The following is a 22,252-nucleotide window of genomic DNA, read 5'->3' on the forward strand; positions in this document are numbered from 1 at the left end:
GGATGCTCGTGGTATTGGGGAAATGGACGCCATCTTGGTCCTGCACGGGTAGTCATTGTCATTGATCTTAGAACAAAATGAGAGCCAAAATGTGCACTTAGGGAGTGTAGTTTCTTGTTAATGGCTATCGCGATAGTAGCACAAGCACGAGTTTGAACGTTTCTGTAGTGATGCATTTTGAATGACGTTTTTTTTATATACATATATCTATACGACATTGACTATTATTGCAAAATACGCCTTTTGTTGTTTTGTTCATATGAATAATATAATGCATCAACAGCATGTTGCGTCTTCACATGTCATTAAATTACGAGGTGCATCAGCAAAATTGAGGCAGTAAGGCTTGTAGAGTGGCTTCTATTATTATATATCACATCACCATTATTATAGAGTCACTATCAGATATCACCACTAGAAGCTGGCCGTGTGGGTGTGTGCGTCCTATAAAAGGCTGTCATAGTTCAGGTTCTCCTCAAAAGACAGTAGTAAAAGGCATGTATGAATCATAGTGTTGTAACTACTTTGATTGAATTGACTGTATCGATAACTGCGTTATGCGTTAGTTACGTTTCTGAATACCTGTTGCTGGAAGGACAACCAATTACTACCTATGGCTTTACAAGATGTCTGTGGATTTCAGGACAATCTCAATCATCACAGGTGGCACACTCCTGACTCAGTCTCTAGGGCTATGGAGCATAATCCTCCAAACTTGGATACAACCAATGGGCAAAATCTTGGATGGCAATCATGCAAATCATCTGACAGATATGGGGGGTTCCCACTGCACTTTTTCATACCAACCCCACAAAGCTCTGTTCAATTGAACAGACTTTCATCCGCTTTCTCCACTTCTTCTCCTTCGCGTCCCGTTCAGCGTCCGTTCCCACTGTGCCACGGCACCACTACCTTGGGGTTTGTTTTTCAGGGGGGTGTTATCGCTGCAGCAGATACCCGTGCCAGTGCAGGTGGGCTTGTTGCTTGTCCATCCGTCCAGAAGCTAATGCCCCTCCACTCCCATTTGGTGGTGGCCTCCTCGGGCAGTGGTGCAGACTGCATGCTGTGGGAGCGGATCTTGGCCAGGGAGATACGTCTCTACCAACTACGTCACCACCGCCGCCTATCCATTGGTGGCTCTGCCAAGCTCCTCTCTCATATGCTGCACCCCTTTAAAGGTACTGAAGTGTGTGTGGCTGCCACGCTTTGTGGCTGGGATGAGGAGGTGGCAAAGGTGGCCAGTTCTGATAGGTTAGAACCAGAGGTGCCAGGAAGTGGCTCCTTAGCAACAATGCCTCTCAAAAAGACTGAAGAGTCTGAAAGGCAAGGTGTTATTCAAGATGGCCTGGCGCAAGGTGTTTGTGATGGAGTGGGACAAGTGGGGACCAACATTGGACCGTCACGGTATCCTGCCAGTGGTCGTTATGGCCCCAAGGTGATTTATGTGTGCAGTGATGGTGCCCGTCTGCAGGGAGATCTTTTCTCAGTTGGCTCAGGCTCTCCTTATGCGTATGGAGTGTTGGATGGAGGCTTTAGCTGGAGCTTGAGTGAAAAGGAAGCATTTTCCCTGGCCAGAGAGGCAGTGTTCAGAGCCACACACAGGGATGCCTACTCAGGGAACAGTGTAGACCTGTATCACATAACTGCCCAGGGATGGAGCCGAAGAGATAGAGAGGACCTCAAAGAGGAATACTACAGAAAGAAGGAGGGGTTGAGGAAGAGAGTGCAAGAAAGAATAGATGAGACAAAAATGTAAGGGGTTTTGGCTGGGATTGAATGGGGAAGGCTACATATTAGATGTTGAAAGGCTTGGGTGATTATTGTGCAATCAATCAATGTAGATGCACACATCTGCTTAAAAGTGGATGTACTCTTTTTTTACATAAATGAGAAAAGGAAAATAACGGGGAAGTAAATAGGATTGATAAATGATCGTGAAAGGGGAATGGGAAAGGCATCCATTTAACAAATCTCATAACGAGGTAACAAACAAAAAAGTGACATGTGCGTCATGGAAGCCGAGTATCATTGTTCAGCCAGTACGCTAGAGGGCACTGTGAATGGACACCTTATTGACTCCCTATTGATTTACATTTCCGCCAAAAGACACAAACGACGGAAGTTACTCGTTCATATCATAAACTCCAAGATGGCGCTGTCAAGTGTGTTACAGAGTGAGTCTGCGGATTTTTCATTTGGTAAAGATGGGTCTTTTGGCTACGGTTGTGGCCGTAATGACTTGGACGAAAGTCTTAATTTTGCCGTCAGAGCTTCTATGAACCCCGTGGATGAGGAGGGCCCCGAGAGGAAAATAGAATTTCTCCATGGGACCACCACTTTGGCATTCAAAGTAAGTTGTACAACTATCTATTTAGCTTAATATCTGTGGGTCGCTGTGTTATAAGTGTACAACATATTAAATTGGACTAACTGGTACAGCACATTTGATAATAATGCCGAACATCCCCGCGGTGACATTATGCTTATGGCTAGATTACTGCTGCACGTTGCCAGTATATTCTGCTTGCTCATTGCTTTGCTAACATGGTAACGTTATCCTTGCTGTTAGAATCTTCCCATCAGTATCCTGAAACCCTAATTTCTTTCTACTTCCTATTTACGAATTCCTTCAGTTCCAGCATGGTGTCATAGTTGCGGTGGATTCCAGAGCCACAGCTGGCGCCTACATCGCCTCTCAAACAGTGAAGAAGGTGATTGAGATCAATCCCTACCTACTGGGCACCATGGCCGGAGGTGCTGCCGACTGCAGCTTCTGGGAAAGGCTTCTGGCTCGCCAGTGTCGCATCTATGAGCTACGCAACAAGGAGCGAATCTCTGTGGCAGCAGCCTCCAAATTGTTGGCTAACATGGTCTACCAGTACAAGGGAATGGGTCTAAGCATGGGAACCATGGTGTGTGGCTGGGACAAGAGAGGACCAGGTAAATGTCACACCTATCTACACACATTTACGTATTTACCAACGTAAAAGCACGTGTCTGCAATCTGACAGGCTAGAGCAAGCAGAGCCACTGTCAAATTATGTTTACATGAGGTTAAATGTGGGTTCAGGTTTCTACCATGCAACTTCACACAATAAGACTGATGGGTGTGTTACTTCTTGGTTGGTTTAAAAGCACACCCCCACAGCAACCCCACCATCATGGACTAGAAGGTGTAGGGAGGATGTGTGTTTCTCTGGGAATAGGTTCCCTTGCTTTTTCCATTTGGTCTTAAGAGACCTATGCATTTCTGTATCAACGATACAGAAAAAACAGATGGGTTACGAACGTATTTAGAGAAATCCTCAAAGAAGTCATCAAATCAACATTTATTTGTACAGCCCTTTTTACACGCAATCATGTCACAAAGTGCTTAACATATGCCCATAGAACTGCCCTTCAACCAACCTAAACCCTCAAGGAAGACAAGAAAAAACTCCCAGAAAAACTCCCATTTCACAATTATATAATAGACAACATACATGTAGATTATTGTAATTAAACTTGTTGAGTCATAGAAGAAATTTAGTTTTAGGCCACTAGATGGTGCTGGAGCCCTTCTGACCCCCCCCCCTTGTCTTTAGCCGCGTCATCCCAGTTTGTTTTGGATGCTGCCGAGCAGTTTGAGGCAGTACATCACCTGAGGTGTGCTTAAAGGGTCCGCCACAGTGACACGGTAATGGGAAATCGATGCGGCTGGGCCTCTGGGCCAGGCCGAGATGGCGTGATGATGGACGCCGGGGTCTCAGCTCAGGACAATTGGGTCGCATGCATAATGCTGGGGCTTCGTGATCGATGGAGCACCGCTCTCACAGGCACAGGAACAGGCTGGTTGCACAAAATGACAGCCTATACAGTTTTCCCTAGTCTCGCTGCCAGGGAACCTTAAATGACATGATGTTCACTCCTGGCAATAAATCCAGGGAAAAAATGATTGGGTATTCGTTCAATAGTATGGAGACTGGGTATCACTGCGTTGGCGGTGATTGAATGGAAAGGTAAATGTCATGTAAATGAAATCAATCTCGATTAAGAAGGAGCTCATTAGCAGCCCGCAATGACATCAAGCACAGTTATTGGCCGGATGAAGGGTCTTAAGTGCTGCATGAAATAAAACCCGGGCCCAGAGCCTGACAAATATGCTTAACTGTGCGCTTGTTAGTGGCTGTGCGAGAGGATGCTGTTAACCTGGTGAGCTGTCACCGATGTGGCTGTCAGCTAGAGGATAAATAGCCTGTCGCGTCGAAAGGTAAGTGGGCCAAAATGGGGCTGGAGCTGGCTCAATGACACCCATGTCACATCCCACGACTCGAGTGTGATGATGGAGGCCCCGACTAACCTCATAGGGAGGGAAAGTGCCGTTTTTGACTGTGAAAGCGCACAACCGGATCTGATCCTGAGACTGTTGGTGAGACACAGGTTAGCTGTTGCTGCTTCAGCCGCTTCCCTGGTGCTGGAGCATCTGCCAGCTTCTGTCGTTTTGAGGCCTCTTTCCTCCCCCTCTCCCCCCCCCCTTCTAGTGAGAAGGGCAGACGGGCAGCAGACGCTCGTTTGATGACGGCGCGCCCCTCCTTCTCCTCCCCTCCCTCCCTCTGAAGGCTGTCACTCCCGGCTCGCAGCAGCACCGTCACACATGGGGGGGAGAGAGAGAGAGAGAAAAGAGGCCAGCCCTAAACCGCCTGTCACCTGACTGATGGAGTGGAAGAGAGGATGGGGAAGGGAGCGCTCGCTCGCTTGCGTTGGGCGAGAGCAAGTCTCATCCCCCCCCGCCCCGTTTTGTGTGAGGCCTCGTGAATCGGAGCCCTTGTTTGTCCGCTCCCAGTTAGCATCACCCTCTCTGCTCCTTTTTTCATATATATTTCATATATATATATATATATATATATATATATATATATATATATATGTATGTATGTGTCTCGCTATTTGTGACGCACGCTCACACAGTCCTCTGACGCTGCCGCATTCTGATTTACAAAGACTCCAGGTGTGGCGTTGGTGTCCCTGAAGAGCCCTCCTCCTCCTCCTGCCTCTTATCCTGAGTGGCTGCCTTTAGAAAGCTCTCCCCTAGTACATTTTTAACCAGTCCTCCTCAGCCTTCAGAGACACAGGCGGATCCAAAATGGGCAAATTAGCCCTCTACAGGCAGGGGCTGTGCGATTATCACGGGGAGCTAACGACTCATACGGAAGGTGCAATTTGCCGGTTGAAAGCAAATCTAAATTCCCCCCCTGCTCTCTAGAAAGAAAGTATCCCTCTAATAGACTGTCCCCAACCCTCCAGAGAATGGTTCTGTTATCTACCATCTAAGGATCTTTTGAAGGGCTTCCTCTGTGAGCGATGTGAGATGTTAGGGCCCCGCTTTGTGTTGCTACACCTGCGTGCGTGTGTGCGTCGGCGTCTTATTAAGGCGCCGCAGCACCTGTGCGTGCGAGGGGGGGGCCCACGGTGCGAGGGGGGGCCCACGGTGCCAGGGGGGGGGCCCACGGTGCGAGGGGGGCCCACGGTGCCAGGGGGGGGGCCCTGGTGCGAGGGGGGGGCCCACGGTGCGAGGGGGGGCCCACGGTGCGTGGGCAGACACGTGTCATTCTCACAGGTTCTCGTTGTGACGGGTGTCGGAGAAGCGGGCCTTTTCACAGCCTTTTTCACCATCTGCATGTTGGCTCCATAAGAACACAGGCTGGTGCTAGTCACACTGCGTCACTATGATCAAGCCCCTTCCAGTGTCATGTTGTGAAACAAACTGTCTCACGAGCAAATGCGCAAGCCTGCCTCGAGTGTGTGTGTGTGCTTGTGTGTCTTGCTGGCATGCTGTCTGGGGTATATTCTTGGTTTTTGTTTAATCTGTGCAAAGTTTGAAAACCAACTTGTGTGTGTGTGTGTGTGTGTGCATGTATAAGTGGACAGCTCTCTTTTCCCCCCCCCCCATCTGTCTTACTGGGGGGGGTGTCTGAGGTTGGGTCACCTGCTGGCTCAGGTGCTGGTTGATAATTAATTTAGTGTTGGATGGATCAATACGCCCTCCGGCGTTGCCCTGCGGTGGACAGTGTCTTTGGACCGCTTGGTCAGCAGGTTCTGTTGGGCTTATTTTACTTGGAGGAGTACAACTCATAATCCTTGAGGGCAGAGCGTGTGTGTGACACACACAGTTAGGCAACACACACAGAACACAAGAAACTTCCTTTTGATGCTTCCTATCGTATACCCCCCCCCCCCCCCCCCCCCCCCCCCCCCCCCCCCCGTATTTTGTCACATGGTATTGACCGCCCCTTCTGTCGCCCTCTGTGTCTCCAGGACTGTACTACGTGGACTCGGAGGGGAACCGTGTGTGCGGCGACCTGTTTGCCGTGGGCTCGGGGTCCATGTACGCCTACGGCGTGGTGGACAGCGGCCTCCGGCAGGACCTGACGGTGGAGCAGGCGTGCGAGCTGGGCCGCCGAGCCATCTACCAGGCCACCTACCGCGACGCCTACAGCGGGGGCCAGGTCAACCTGTACCACGTCCACAGCAAGGGCTGGGACCGGGTGTCTCAGGAGGACGTGCTCATGCTGCACCACCAGTACAAGGCACCGGCGTAGAGACGCAGAACCACGGAGGGGAGAAGGGGGGGGGGGGGGGCAGGAAGCGGCTCTAGCGTTCTGTGAAAGGATTTCTCGGAATTTGTCTAAGTGAGGTTGATGTCAGTTTGGAGTGTTCCGTTTTTTTTCTCTCCCTCTTTTGTTCTTCTTTCAGGATTCATTTCATAGGCACACACATTACCCAACTGTTACTAGTTTACTCATCAGCTGTGTTTCTTGCTGGATGATGTTCCATTTCTTCCCATTAGTAGGCTGCAGTTCCTCCACACAGTGTGTTCAGTGTGAGGGGGCGCAATTGTGCTGAGCAGAGGGGGGCTGGGCGATGACTCAGACATGCCTCTTTCAGTGTAGGAGTAGTCTTGACTGTCACACATAGTTTTCACATGTTAACCACAACTGGGTAAAACCTTTTTTTCCTCAATAAACCCTGGGATTTTTTCAACTTTGAAGTGTTTGTGTCATTCTTTTCACATGGGTTCAGTTCCCCCCCTGCAGTGAGCTGTTTATTTGGTGAGCATGTTCTGTGAAGTGATGTTTAGCTCCCACAGCCCATAGAGCTCCACTGGGTTGAGTGTTCTCTCCTCCTCATCCCATGATATTGTTTTGCTACCATGGTGATGTTTACATTTTGTCGTCTACTCGATCCTGGAGTAGTTGCACTGCGTCAGTTTGCTTGTCTTTAGTGTTTATTGGGGAGGGGTCCCATTGTCTGAATGGCAGCTTTTAATTGCATAGTACAAACACCAGTAATTGTGCTTCCTGGGTTGAAACAATGTGTTTTTACCCCACTGATAATGTCCCCACCTCCTTTTTCATTGCGCAATTTCCTTTCCTGTAATTGGACGGGAAATTTACTTTTTTAATTCCACACCGTCGCACTTAGCTTCTTTGTACCAATGCTGTGTGCAACCTTGTCATTTTGTTTTACTACGTAATGATGCGCGCTGGTTATGTGTGCCTCTCCAGTGGTTTTATGGAAGAGAATAAACACGAATAAAGGCCATAGCTAGGCATTGTAGCCCTGCACCTGCGGCAAGGTTTCAAAATTGGTTTCACAGGTGGCTAGTTAATTGATGGAAAATAAATGAGATTTCAATTAATGTAAACTACCTAGTCTTTCCAGGGGTTTGCCCTGAATAAATGAAGAGGTTAGGTTAGCACAATCATCGAGAAACTAATGCAGACTAAAGCATCACAAGATCTTAAAACAGTGCGTACGATTTTTAAGCTGCCTTACTGCTATGGTGGACATCAGAGCTTAGAAAACTGCAATGTTGAACCAAAGAGGTGTAAAGAGTTGTCTGATCTATTTAAGATGAATGACAGGTGGAATATATTCCTTTGCGACAAACCCTGAAGTTTGTTAGATGACTGCATATTTGAGTGCAATATCCCAAGTGCCATTAAACTTGGTGGTGTGTGTCTGATGGAACAGATGATTTCGTCTGGTTAAAATCTGGAATTAAGACCTTGTTTTTTGTAGGGTGGATATTAACTGAATATGAACAACAGCTTTATTACACTGTTGCTCTCAAGTGCAGAGGTGGGCCACCTAAGGTATACTGCATTGGCAATGGGAGGCTGTCACTTTGAAGGGTGCGCCTTAATTACCAGTCGTGTTCAAGCGCCACACAATGCAGAAGAACCTATACTCGAATGGAGACACAGGGGATGCATGACAAATTGAGAAAAATAACATTGTTTTTAAACCAAATGAGAGGGAGCGTTTTGAAAAAGACCAGCTGGCGACTTGGAAAGTGCCAGTGCGATGATTTTCACACCGTCAGAAAATAACCTCTGTGCCCACGTTATGCCATCTGTCAGGTGGTCATATGTGGTTTAGATATGATTAGTGGGTCTTTGGGGTGGAGGGGGTGGAGTGGTGCTGGCTAGCCTTCTAGATTTACACAACCTGTGTGATATTTACACACGATTCTGAATGTGCACATTTCAGGTTGACACAATAGACTATGTTTATGCCTATTACATGTCTGTGTGCGAAGTGGTGCCTATGTGTGTATGCACTGATGATTGATTATTCCAAAGGAAAAAGATTTGTTTTCTATTGCTGTTGCCGAATCTAAAAACAATGAGTCGTCTATTTGGCTGAGGTAATGACTCCCGCGTGCTGTCGCAGGTCCACCCCGAAGGCTCCTTAATCGCACGCCAGCTCTTCAGACATACAGCGAAGCTGGAGCAAATGAAGATAATTGCGTTTGGGCTTCCTGTGCATCGTCTCCACGTTGGCGCTTGAGCTTGTCGTGCCTTTGCCTCTGTGGAAGGCATTTTTCATCCCTCTTCGCACCGCTTAGACCATATTCTTGTTTTTTTGCAATGGCAATTGATGTCATTAGTTCAGTGATGAATTAATAAAGCTTCACTGAGAAAACATATCATCCCTGGAGTGTTTTAGCTGAGACTGTCCATTTGGAGGTGGTTTTAGAGCTGTTGCCCGATATTGCTGCTGTGTCAAGAAAGTGATGGTTTACAGTGATGACGCTGGTGATGATGATGGCTCCACTATTAGCCCATTCTGTCTCCTAGGAGCCTGTAGGCAGTAAGCTGTTTACCCCTTGTCATGACACCTGACTGTATAAATGTTGCCCTGTCTGTTTGTTTTATCGTCAGCTACACGAGGACTGGCCTCCCAGGCAAAGAGAAGCAGGGTCAGTTCAAGACAAGGGAGCCGCTGAAGACAATGGTGGCAGTAAGAACGATGGGCTCCGCCGCGGTCACTCCCATGAGGCCGTAGGGTTTTTAATAACTGCTTGTCTTTTAATACGTGCTGACCAGGCCCCAGAGGACTTTTTCATAAGGGGGTTGCATGGTTGTTTGTGGTAGGCCTTTTAATAGTAATATGATCATCTTGGTTAAGCACTTGGTACCAGTGGACGTAGCTGTCTGCAAGTATCTACTGGGAGAAGCTATGGCAAAGTGTGGAGTTTTTGAGGGTTTAAGTGTCTCTGAGGACTGCAGGCTTTTTGACATTCAGTGTCAGGCGTCTTTTGAACGAGAAGGCCCATCCCAACCAGGGCCAGATTCTTTCAGGCGTGAAGTCCTTCCTCTCTCTCTCTCTCTCTCTCTCTCTCTCTCTCTCTCTCTCTCTCTCTCTCTCTCTCTCTCTCTCTCAGCCTCTCAGCCTCTCTCTCTCTCAGCCTCTCTCAGTCTCTCTCTCTGTCTCTTTCTGTCTCTTTCTGTCTCTCTCTCTCTCTCTCTCTCTCAATCTCTCTCCTAGATTTCCCTTTAATCTTACCCAGGGGGCAACCTCAGCCTGTCGCCCACAAAACCCCTCCAGCCCAATCAATGCCCCCCCCCCTCCCCCTCACCCTCACTACTCCTTAACAGTGAGGTGGAGGAAAGAGAGGCATTCATTAAACACCCAGGAGCTCGTTACTCAGGCCCAGCCCCCTCGGCCTCCTGGCTCTCCTCTCCTCTGACTCTGCAATTGTAATTCAGCCAGGCTGGAGGACATGAGGGTAATGAGAGGGGACGCACCGAGGCCAGGGGAGGAGGATGGCCGTTTGACAGATGACGCCCAAGGTGGCGGTGGGCCGGACGTGACAGAGCTGACGGACAGTGGCTGGGGTTGGCTCGGACGTGATTGACAGATGTTCCCAGAGCCGATGGGATGCGTGCGGGACATAATGCATGACTATCTGCACCTGCATGGGCAGTGGACCTGTGAAACCGTTGGCTCAGCAGAATTGAGAGATAGAGGTATAGGTGGCTTCCTTAAATCAAGTGTGGGGAAGGACAAGCCATTTTGATTGTGGCGAGCAATGAAATGATAATAACTGAGTCAGACTTTTACGGTATTAACAGTGAGTGGAGTGTTATAGAATTAGACTTGTCTTGGTTTTCAATTGAAAGAGTCATGGAGATGACAGTGTAATTGTCCACCATGATCAATTGGTAGGGAGATCAGGGCTGCACATATGGATGCAGGCTGGGTGACCACTCACAACGGACGTGTCCATGTTGGCTTTATTTTGATAAGGAACTTCAAATGGGCCTCGTTTTTCGATGACACAAAATCAATTTACAGAAATGAACAAAAAGACTAATTTAATATTCAAATAAATATAAACAGACATGGTAGTTAACGCTGTCTGCTCCTTTCATTGACCATTTTCTCTCTTTTGGACTTTCCTTGAACCGATAGTGGCTTTGTTTCCACCTGTGTGTCTGCCTCAGACAGCCAGTTGGCCTCTTCAGTGCTGTCCTCAGTCTAATGTCCTTGTCAACTAGGCTGCTGAAAAAGAAAGAAATGAATATTTATCGTTTGTGCTGTTTCCCATTGACTCAGTCTCCATTTATGTCACAGACCTTATTTATCTCTAGTCCACCCCCATCCACCCCCATCCACCCCCCTCCCCTATCTCTCTCTCCGGTTCTTTTCCCTTCTGCTCTCCCACACTATTACACTCTAACTCCAGATCTCCACCACCTCTCCCCCTTCCTGAACTGTTCTCTCTCTCCCCCTTCCCGCTGTCTCTCCTCTTGCTCAGGACAGATCTCCTCTCATTATGATGATGGTGGTGATGATTCAGTTCATTGGTGCTTTCTCCCCAGCGCCTCTCTTAGGCCTTCTTCAGTAGTCTGCTCATGCAGTCTCTCTGCCTGTGCTCTTGTGAAGGGCACAGTGGCTGCATCCTGCCTCTTTTCCCAGTTCTCTCCCCTGTGGACCATAGCCTGAACACTGTCCCTTAGTGCTAACCAACTAACAACTGTCCTGGTCTGTTTACTAGGCATATCACCACTAGGTTACGTGATGAGGCCTGTAGCTTGGTTGTAGGTCATATACGCAATATCTGCCTGTCACAAAACAACACCAAATTTAAACCACATGCACAAATGATTCATTTTAGGTCTATGTTCATTTGTATCTTGAATCTTTTGCCAACTCGACACTATATTCTCTCTCGGAGGGATTACACCCAGTCCTTGACAAGCCTCACCTGTAATCCTCTCTACTGCTCGTTACTGGGGCTGCCCGTTCCTGTGGTTCTGCTCTGCTGGCTCTTATTGCTTTCTATGCCAGGTTTAATGTTGTCCCAAGTTCCTGATATTTACAGTTGTTCTGCAACACAGCCCTGTAAAGCTGCGTTTGTGTTTTTGCAGGAGCCACCTTACCTCCGCCGTCCCCCAACATTAAACATTAAAGTGTTTTACTAACCTCTGAGCAGCACGTCTCCGCCTGTTCTGTTTGTCTCGTTTATTCCTTTCATCTGTTCACCACACAACAGTTCCATAACCCAACGCCATGCAACGCTCAACCTCTCATCCCCACACACACACATGCCGATTAAGACTCTCATTCTGTTTACGCTCTTGTACATTCTCAAACGCATGCATGAGCACACTCACACACACCTTGTCGCATGCTTATGTTTCCTTTTTAGATTCACTCCCACCTCCAAACAAACACACATGACTCAATTGTTCTCTAAAGACGAGCATTCTCTTTTCACACATACAAACTCTCATTTTGCCTTTCACATCCCTCTTCTTGCCAAACAAACACACACTACTCAGTTGTTCTTTGTCACAAACACTTCGATACTTGTTTTCACGCACACACGCTACTCGATTTGAAGGATTAATCTTGTTTGTTTTTCACCTGAGCCTTGTAATTCCTGTTCTGCCTGTGATCTGCGCTGATCTCGTCTTGGCTTTCATCTCCTTAATTGGCTGAGCTGATCTCACCAGAGGGATCCCACCACAGGGCCCTCTGATGCTGCTGCACGAGGAGGCCCAGACAGGGGGGTTAAATGCTGAGCAGGTTTAATGACGGGTTAAAGCAGCAGATGAGAGGGAAAGGGCAGGAGGTCTGCCGGCCTTCTCCTCTGCTCCCTCTGCTCAGAGACACGTGCTACATTCAACTAGCCCAGAGCAACGCGGGCAAGGTGCTGCGTCTGTGTGTGCATGTGCATGACTGTGGGTGTATGTATCAGTCTCACGGAGGACCAGACACTGCTTTACTTTATCTCTTTTATGAGACTCATCTCTTATGTGGTTAGTGAGGCGTGGGTTTGGGATGTATTCCCCCCTCCCCCACCCCCGCTCCACAACTGCAGCTGGCCCTATGCCCACCTTGACCCCTACGCTTCCTCTACCACACACCCTCCATCCCTCCTCTGCCACAAATAGGTCTCCTCTAGCCACACCTGAGGTCTTGTGGCCCATGCTGCTGAAGCCAGGTGTGTCCCCGATAGCAGCTGGGACACACACACTCACACACACACACACACAAACAAACACGTACACAGTAGATCGGATGCTTTTTCTAAATATATATATATACATACTCTCCTTTATTCAATATTTCAACGGGGGAATCAGAGAAAGACGTCTGTCACAGCTTTCTATTTTGCAACATCTTGTCTTGGTGATTCTCTCTGAAGACATTGCATATCAATCCCTTCCTTGTTTTTCCACTGCAACTCAGGAGATTTCCCTTATCTAATATGTGTGTGTGTGTGTGTGTGTGGGGGGGTGGTTAGTGTATGAATTTTTTAAGAAATGTTGTCATTTGGAATGTGTATTTTATGGCTTTGTGTGTGTGTGTGTTTGTTTGTATTTTGGGGAGTGCCTCTGTTTTACTGGCAGTTTGCTTGTGTCTGTTTGGATCAACGTCTGCCACTGTCTGTGTGTCTGCACTTGTGTGTGCATCAGAGGGAGCGAGAGAAAGGGAGAGAAAGAGTGTGTCAATTCTTATGTGTGTGTGTGTGTGTGTAAGGGTTCTCTTGTGTAAGTGTTCTCCTGTGTGTGTGTGTAAGTGTTCTCCTGTGTGTGTGTGTGTAAGTGTTCTCCTGTGTGTGTGTGTAAGTGTTCTCCTGTGTAAGTGTTTTCCTGTGTAAGTGTTCTTCTGTGTAAGTGTGTAGGTGTTCTCCTGTGTGTGTGTGTAGGTGTTCTCCTGTGTGTGAGTGTAGGTGTTCTCCTGTGTGTGTGTGTGTGTGTGTGAGCTCACCTGTCGGTCAGGAACCTCTGCCAGTATCATCTATCTGTCAAAGAGAGGTCACGTTGACTCAGAGACACATGCAAGACTAGATGACTGAGATTCCAGGATAGTACCTCTGCTCCTGGATGAAGGAGAGGATTGAGGTTAAGGGCGATAACTGAACACAGACAACACACACATGCTCACACACTGGTCAAAGATAAGCCATGTTAAAGTAAAGATTGCTCATAAGCTGAAGTGAAGCGCTGCCAGACTGGAGAATCTTGTGTACAGGAGAACTTGGATATGAACCACACAAAACATGGAGTTGTGGGAAAAGAGAGAAGGAGCTGGAGAGAGAGGAGAGGAGGGAGAGAGAGCAGATGGGTCAGCCATCTGGTGGATGGAGGAAAAGTGAGGGAGATGAAACGAAGAGGGAGGGTGGACTGGAAAGAGGAAGATAAGACCGAGCGTCGTCCGTGTGTAAGTGGGAGCATGTCGGTGCAAACGTGTGCGGTTGTGTTTGCATCATCACAGGAGGCACAGGTGTGTGTGCAGTCCAGTTTCTGTTTCATACCGCTGAATGCACTAACTTACACACACATTAATAATGACACAGTAGAGTCGGTGCTCAACACAAACACACGCCTACCAACAATACATACAGTGAAACAGGCACACATAAGGCACAGGGGGAGACGCAGACATACTCTGCACAGAACACAGACTTGGCCTAGGGCTGAGATGTGGTCTGCTGCAGACTAACACAGCTGATTTACTTGGACACAGAGAGAGAGTGGGGAAAGGAAGAAAGGGAATAGACCGTCAGATAGAGAAAAGCAAACAGCAAGAGAACAATACATAGTGATAGGACTGGGAGAGCGAGAGAGAGACAGTCCAAAAAACAGGGACTGTGGTGAGAAAGACATGCACACAGTGAGAGAGACAGACAGAGAGAAAGGCAAGGCAATAGAGCTGAAGACTAGTCAAAGTGAAAAAAGATCAAAGCAATGATCTTGCTAAAGGACCAGATGTCAGGGAAATAGATAACACTTAATTTGCGATGGCATGAGCCTAGAACCCAATCTTAAAATGTAGATATGTAGAATGTAGATCTGTAGGCAGCATTTGGCAGAAAAGCATTAGCTCTGTGCATGACGGAAAAATCATCCATACTTGATGGAGAACATATGACACCGACAGATTTGTTTTGTGTAAAACAGGTGAATTAAAATGAATCTAATTCACCCCACTCTGAGCTGATGGGGTACTTACGAATGAAACGATCACTATAGTATTGACAGGTATTCATTCTCATGGACATGTTTTTTAAATACTAGACAGTCAAAATGTCTGTGTTGTGGACAGAATATTGACAACTAAAGCCACCATATCAATTGTACAAGCGTAGCTATTTTCTCTGCGATTGTGCAATAATTACGATTGTTGTTGTTGTAACGATGTTATGGTGTTGATAAGTCTCAAAATTAGCTGTTGTTGCTCTTAATAGACCATATCTCTGCATTACTGTCCTTACTGACCTACATTGTGAGGATTTCTTTTTGCAGTACGCTTTTCCATATTTGTGTAAGAGATAAGGTTCCCTGCCCAACTGCGTGTGTATAAATATATATATATTTATATGTGTGTACAGTATATATCCTCTGTTGTCTAAGTATTTCCGTAGTGGTTAAGTTCCTCTGGGCCAGTACAGCCCAGGGGGTTTACCTTGGGGAGTGGTCTAAAAATGTCCTGCTCTCTATTGAGAGTCCCATAGGACCTGGTGCTAGGCTAGTGAGATAAAACCTGGTAAATCAAATGCTTGGTTGGTGGTAAGTGGTCCAAAAAAAAGAAAAAAAAGAAGCAAACTTTGGGTTGAAAGAGAGTAGGTTATTAAATACGATATGGCTTGACTCATATGAGTGCTAATAAAAATACAAATGTACCAATGCACACTGGTATCTAAATAACTCTTATTGGTGTTATTGGATAGCGATAGTCATTCATTAATTCAGTCAATTATAGAATAATAATAATAATAATAGTATCCCAAAAATAACCTTTCCTATTTTCCATCAGATTCATGCCAACTCTTTATGTGCCTGAGTGTGATCATTGTGCCTGTTTATTGTGGTATGGGGCTTGACTGTTCAGTATCAAACTAAGAAGTGAGCACTTTTAGAATTACAAATAAATACAAAATATGTCTGGTTAAATGTTATTTAATTAATATGGATGAGGAAATTGTCTAATTGACTAACCATCCCACTGTTAAGAAAGCCCCTGTGTTGATGCTTGTTTGTGCATGAAGTGCTTTTTCCATGTGGTCTAATGTGGAGCCAGACCAAGCACACCTTCAGTATTTGGAAGTGTCTCCACCAATGGTGTTGTTTGATTGGGGGTGTTTGGATGCAGCTAAAGCAAGCAGCTTTAACGCCCACCCTCCTCCTCCTTCTCGCCATAACTCCACTTAATTCTAATACTGACTGTGAAGAACAGGAGGCCAGGGCAGATGAGTAAGGAGAGAGGAGGCTATGACTGCACCAGAACTGTCACTGAGATGCCGAATGCCAAGCACAACATGAAAACCTGTCAATGAATATTTAAATTCAGAAAGACAAATGCACCTGTCACATTTCCCCACCTTCTCTGCATCAAACCTATGGAAACATATACATAGAGACAGACAAACACACACACACACACTCACTATTCCCTTCATTACAGCATTGTCAATTAGGCCTACTTTCTCTCTACTCTCTACATGCACATACGCATGTATGTTCACACAACTGCAAACACACACATACCCTCAGACACAATTACCTTTAGCACACAACACGGAACAATTACTCTGTACACTCGATGTGTGCCCACACAGTTATACACAACTGCAAACCCACAGACAAATACACAGAGAAACATACACACCTCAAGTCTGATTTCATTCCAGTGTTTGTGATCCTGTCTGTGATATGATATTGAGAAAGGGGGGAGGCCAGGACAAGACTTCAAATGGTAAATGTCACGAGGAGATGAAGGGAGAGGGGCCTCAGGGAGCAAACAGAACCCCCCCCCCCCACCTCCCCCTCCCCCGCCCCCTCCCCCTCCCCGCCGTGTTCCACCCTGACAGCCAGAAGCAGACGGGGGGGAGAGAAGCCCTCCATGGGGAGGGGGGCATCCGTCTGTCCAGCTGTCTGTCTATGTAACCGAGCATTACCTGTCCATGCCTGTCTGTGTCTGCATGCTGTTTATCTACTCTTTCCATCTGTCTGCTGGAAAGTATATATACGCGGACAAGCCACACCCACACTGGACACTGTCCTTCGACACCCGTCAACAGGCGAAAACCCTTCACGGCACGTCCAGCTAATACACTTACTCGCACAAACTTGCCTGAAAGGATTGAGAAACCAGTGGGTAAATCACTTTCAGGTGTGTGTGTGTGTGTGCGTTTGTGTGTATACGGTGACAGCTCATTGGTCCTTAGAACTATCTTGTGTCAGAAGTGGGAAGGAAGATGAGGGGGACAACCTTCAAAGCCATGCTATACCTGTTAAGGCCCAAGGAACACAATGCGCTGCACAACACAAACACACACAAACACACACACACAGGAACACAAACATTCAAAAGGAAGCACCGACCACATTCTAGTCCATTAAGAGAGCAGAGCCGGCATGTGCACATGACCACCCCTCCTCCCTCCCCCTCCCATACACACACACAAACACTCTCTCCAGTGGATCAATCAGCCCTTTCATGCTCTGTCATCTGTCTGGCCCTTTGACTGTGTTTATAGAATGGAGAAGGAGGAGAGGTGTCTTTTACTTGTCTCATCGCCACATTATCTGTCTCTTAACCAGAGCTGCTTCCCACGAATCTACAAGTGAAATATTGCAGATGACAAATGAAGAACAAGAGTCCCCACTATATCTTCGAATGTTTATATTATTGATGATGATGATAACGAAAAGGACGAGGTATTATTGACATGATCACGATGACCTCGAAGAAAAAGAGGATCTGTTGGTGGACTAAAAAGGGGGACAGGCAGAATATGGGAGAGTGAGAGGTAGTACGTGATGAGAGACTTTAAGACGTTGGTATTATTACTGGGGGAAGAGAGAGAGAGAGATAGAGAGAGAGAGGCAGAGGCTGAGAGAGGGAGGGTGGGGGGGAGTGTGAGCGAAAGACTGGGAAGCGATAACAGCATTTGCCCTGCTCACATTTGACTCGGTTCTACTCACCAGAGACAGACAGATTCAACGAGGAGCAAGAAACTTCAGACATTCATAACAGATTATTCTCCAAAGGTAAATTATCCTTAGTTTTAAAAAGATATCGAATATAGGCAGCTAGGGCGCAAGCGAACATTATTAGTGACGGGATATTAGTCAATAGCGTGTGAAGATTAAACCAATTTGTCGAGCACATGCTTTGAATGCATATTTTTTTGTCATAACCAATAACAATTTCAGATTCACATTCAAATTCAGATTTGTTCGCAAATATCGGAAGTAAACGCATATGATAGACATTCATTGATTTGCACAAATAATTAAGATGATGGTTTCTGATCGTTGAACGTTGTGTAGGCTATGCCACAATTCCAATAATTATTCGAAATATATTGTAAAGCTACTTCGTCAAAAGTATTTTAATTGGCCCAAATATCGTTGCACTTGCAAATGTCTACTTACAATGTCAAGGCATTTTGTTTTTATGGTGGTAGACTTGGTCATGCCCGAATTGTTCACCTGGAACATCGCGGTGTCCAAAAATATCGCAAAATGTATAGGCTATTTATCAAATTAGCAGGCACCTGTAATGTGGTTGGAAGTAAACTAACATATGTAATTATATAAGATGTATATTGAGTTTTCCCAAATCAATAAGTACATGGTGGGTTACTTTACCAACATTGGAATGACAGTTGAGTAAACGAAGAGCGCGTACATCATTCTTCGAGCTCACGGTCACTTGGGAGAGATGGACAGAGGTGCAAATTCCACGCGACTCAGGCGAGTCAGACCAGAGAGTGCGCACACCTCTGTCTGTCTCCGTTATAATATCCATGGGATAGCGACAGACACGAGTCTCGACACCCCGGGGTGTGTGAAACAAATATTTTACCTGCCGCATTCGCAATTTCTGTTTGGATCAGTGCGTCCCTAATGAACGTGATCGGCTCAGTATCGCTTCATAAGCCACGCTTAATTGCATCCATTTGTTATGCGGGGGAAGTCGGTGATAACAAGTGTTGGGCTTGATATGGAGGGGTGTCCTTGCGAGCGTGGTATGACAAGGATTGGCTCGCGGGTGTTCACAGCCCGTGTCTTCCCGGTATGGTAATATTGCAAGTTAAATCAGCATTGCGATGTGGATGTATGCTCTTTAACTTTGCATGTATATGGTGAAACAACTAACCCACAGCAGACTACGTTGTCTATGTGTTTAACTGTTGAGCTTGATATATTTGGCTATTCTGTGTATGGACTGAACAGGGAAGGGGATTGAATTAGCTTTTTGTTTGGGATGTGAGAAAAGCTTGCCAACTGTTATCCCTATCATTGGTGTTGTTGTGTTCCAAGCCCACTGGATGTAGCCTACATCAAACTAGACACACAAACACACTTCTATCCTTTTATGTTTGGATTGTAGTGAGCCGCTGGCCAGTCCACAGTAAAAGCCTCAATGGAACCTCAACATGTTTATGCATGTTGAAACAGAAGCACATTATAATTGTGATTCAATAGGAATGCAGAATGTACAGTAGATTAACATATAATTGAAATGTATACGGTTTTGTATTATAAATACACATTTGGAGGCACATACATTGGCCTATGTGCGTGTACATGCTTCTGTGTAATTTTCTTTTTGTATGCATTTAAGAGTATTAGATTCTTCCGCAATTTTCTTCATGAATAACCCTGACATCGAAAGCTTCTTTCAAAGTAGGACAGAGGAGATTGAATGCACTCTCTTCCAGTTTTGTCAGATCAGAGGACAGCAATCTGTGTATCAGCATTTGGTTTGTAATTGTTTACACAAAGAGCTCTTGGTGCCGAGAGAAAGAAACCTAAGGGAACCAGCATGATCATGACTGTGTGTGCCTGTGTGTATGGCGTGTAGTGTGCCTGCCTGTATGTAGTGTGTGTTTCCTTTAAGAGAGAGGTAGTGTGTCAAGTGTGAGTTAGTGGTGAGTGTGCTGGGTGGGGGTGGAGACAGACAGGACACATTGACTCTTTGACTTATGTCTGCCATATAAAAAGGCTGAAAGCACGACAGTGCTAAAAGAGAGGTGCTTGTGTTGTGACAAGGAGGACTCGCCGATTCCCATTACTGGACATTACTGTTTATTATAACAGAAAGGGCTGAGCGAAGAGAGGATGCAGGAGAAAAATGGAGGGACACTGAGTGTGACAGTGGGCCAAGGACATGAAAAAGGGGACCCGAGTGAGAAAAGGAGGAAGAGAGAAAGACAACCTCCTGTTTCCTGACTCACAGAGGGGCGGTTTAAAATATCTATGTTGTAATTCCACAGGCTTTCATAGAACAGCTGTACAGCCCCCTTATCTGGAGTGATGGAGATGGAGAGGTGATGTGTTTTCCCTGGAAGCTTGTCTCCTGGCTGGTTTTGAAAGACAGGTTAAGGCGTATCTGGCCCTCTGCCTCGTCTTTAAGAAAAGCCTACTGGTAAAGACATACCACCAAGTCCACAAGGACGCCCACTTAACACAGTTACCATCCATTTCTAGTATTCCCTTTTGATTCCAAACTAATGAGTATTGAAGAAACCCTTGTGGACCACCCATGGGGTTTTCCTATTGGGCAAAGTGTCTGAGCGCTCCACTCATTAACTCACCATTCAGTCACCACAGTGTTTCTGAGGCACTAGAAGATAGAGCAGTGAGTGAGGAGGATGAGAGTCGTCCCTCAGGGACCGTTCTGACAGAGACGATCTAATCCGTCGTGCTCCCTTTCTGATTGTGCAAAAGGAAAATGGGGCCTTTTGGATCTTACATTGCCCGGGATACCCAATCTCTTATCGTCCCGATTTTCAAGGAGAAAAGATAATCAAGTTCTTTAGCAAGACACCTCCCTGGTGTCTCATGCTATGGAGGAGTGGTTGGAAAGCTTGTGACTCTGGGTCTGGAGCTACAGAGCTAAGTACTCAAGAGATGGGGAAATCTTTACAGTATATATCCGTTTTTCGAATGGAGGGCGAGAAAGGTTTGGAGATGGGGACCTTTGACTGCAGGCAGATTGCATTTAGGGTATTTGGTTTGGTTGGTTTTGAGAAAATAGGCTGAGAAAGACATGTTCAGATCATAAGAAAGGTCCATTTTAAAAGGAGGAACAATCAACACAATCAATTGCAATGGCATGTATCTGAAACATCTAACATGTACCTATAAAATCCAGTATGTCGCAAGATCCAATGAAAGACTTCTAACGACTGCGAAAGACAGGTCCCTGTAACCCTGCACAGAAGTGAATCCCCAAGACACACGCCCTGCTCTGTGTCCTTCCACAGAGGGTATTCTGGAAGACACACAGTGTAACACCTTCTGTCTCTCTCTCAGAGTGTTGTGACACACACACACACACAGCCTCGAGGGTCCCCATTTAGAGAAATGGCTGTGGAGGGAGAATGTATGTTCTGCTGTGAGAGCCAGTGGAATGGATGCTGCTGGAGCCTGTCACGGTCTGATTGCTGGAGGGGACGACGACCGCCGCTGTTGTCTTCCCCGCGCCGCACCGTGTGAGAGGAGGCTGGCTCCCGGCGCGCGAAAACCTCTTTTGTGACAGAGTGGGGAGGAGGGGGTGAGCTGGTGTGTGGCGGACATGCAGACGGTGGGAATTGGGTACCCGGCCTGGTGGTCGTAGATTGACATGATAGTACTGTACCTTCGGTCGGCCCACTGCTATGATTAAAGAGAGGGTATATTACTGTCTCAGCTGGGGACAGTATAGTAAAGAAGGAGAGATGGTAATAAAAGAGTGCCTTTGCCTTCGGTGTGGATGTGTCTGTGGGCGTGTTTGTGTGGCTGTTTAATTGTGTTTGGCGACAGTACGTGTAGATGTGCTGATGTGTGTATCTGCCTTTGTGTGTGTCGATTCACCGGCAGTGTGTGTGGTCATGTGAGAGAGCAACCCAAGTTGGTAAGCCCTAACCCCTGACTTCCAGCATCCAGTAGGAATTGGGCAAATCCTATTGTAAATTTGCCTACTCCACAAAGATAATTGGCTTATTCCTGTGTTAAATTGGCCTGTCCTACAGGACATTGAGTGGGCTTAACACCCTCCAGTCAGACACAGTGTCTGTTCCTCTGCTTGGCGGGAACTTAGACGGGTATTACACACTGAATTACTGTATGACAATGATGAAGTGATAGCCACTCAGCGGTGCACAGCGCCTCAACTCTCTCAGACCGCAGACCAGAAGGTTATGGGTTCACTTTTCCATGAAGAGCTCTCCTCAAAAACCCAGCTCTAGTGATCAGACCTAAGGACCCTGTGATCTGTCTGGCTCCGACCACACAAATACACACCTCAGGTTTCTAAGAAGTTCACGTTCTATTCCCCATACCCCTATCTCGTAAATGACGGTTCCAAACCAATTGACTTTGGTTATGGAAATGTCTCCCAGCATTGCCTTACCTAAATCATTATCCACACATCAAACACCAAGCCGTCTTAGCATTGCTACTTTGAAGATTTTTCC

At 46.6% G+C, this 22,252-nt stretch overlaps 2 protein-coding genes across 2 annotated transcripts; both read left to right on the forward strand.

The window, feature by feature from the left end:
- Positions 1-494: 494 nt before the first annotated feature.
- Positions 495-1,911, forward strand: psmb11a (proteasome 20S subunit beta 11a). The gene has a single exon (XM_047028385.1). It carries the CDS (start codon positions 614-616, stop codon positions 1,754-1,756), a length of 1,143 nt encoding a protein of 380 aa, XP_046884341.1. The 5' UTR covers positions 495-613; the 3' UTR covers positions 1,757-1,911.
- Positions 1,912-1,996: 85 nt separating this feature from the next.
- Positions 1,997-7,020, forward strand: psmb5 (proteasome 20S subunit beta 5). The gene is made up of 3 exons (XM_047028386.1): positions 1,997-2,350; positions 2,634-2,940; positions 6,295-7,020. Exons 1-3 carry the CDS (start codon positions 2,003-2,005, stop codon positions 6,576-6,578), a joined length of 939 nt encoding a protein of 312 aa, XP_046884342.1. The 5' UTR covers positions 1,997-2,002; the 3' UTR covers positions 6,579-7,020.
- The last annotated feature ends 15,232 nt before the right edge of the window (positions 7,021-22,252 follow it).

This window comes from Hypomesus transpacificus, chromosome 10, assembly GCF_021917145.1.
Source record: "Hypomesus transpacificus isolate Combined female chromosome 10, fHypTra1, whole genome shotgun sequence".
NCBI lineage: Eukaryota > Metazoa > Chordata > Actinopteri > Osmeriformes > Osmeridae > Hypomesus > Hypomesus transpacificus.

Excerpts from the sequence above, each read along its gene's own strand:
- psmb5 (XM_047028386.1), top strand. The coding sequence starts at position 2,003 with ATGTGCGTCATGGAAGCCGAGTATCATTGTTCAGCCAGTACGCTAGAG. Across the intron at positions 2,351-2,633 it reads CCACCACTTTGGCATTCAAA|TTCCAGCATGGTGTCATAGT; the intron begins GTAAGTTGTACA and ends GAATTCCTTCAG. Across the intron at positions 2,941-6,294 it reads CTGGGACAAGAGAGGACCAG|GACTGTACTACGTGGACTCG; the intron begins GTAAATGTCACA and ends CTGTGTCTCCAG.
- psmb11a (XM_047028385.1), top strand. The coding sequence starts at position 614 with ATGGCTTTACAAGATGTCTGTGGATTTCAGGACAATCTCAATCATCAC.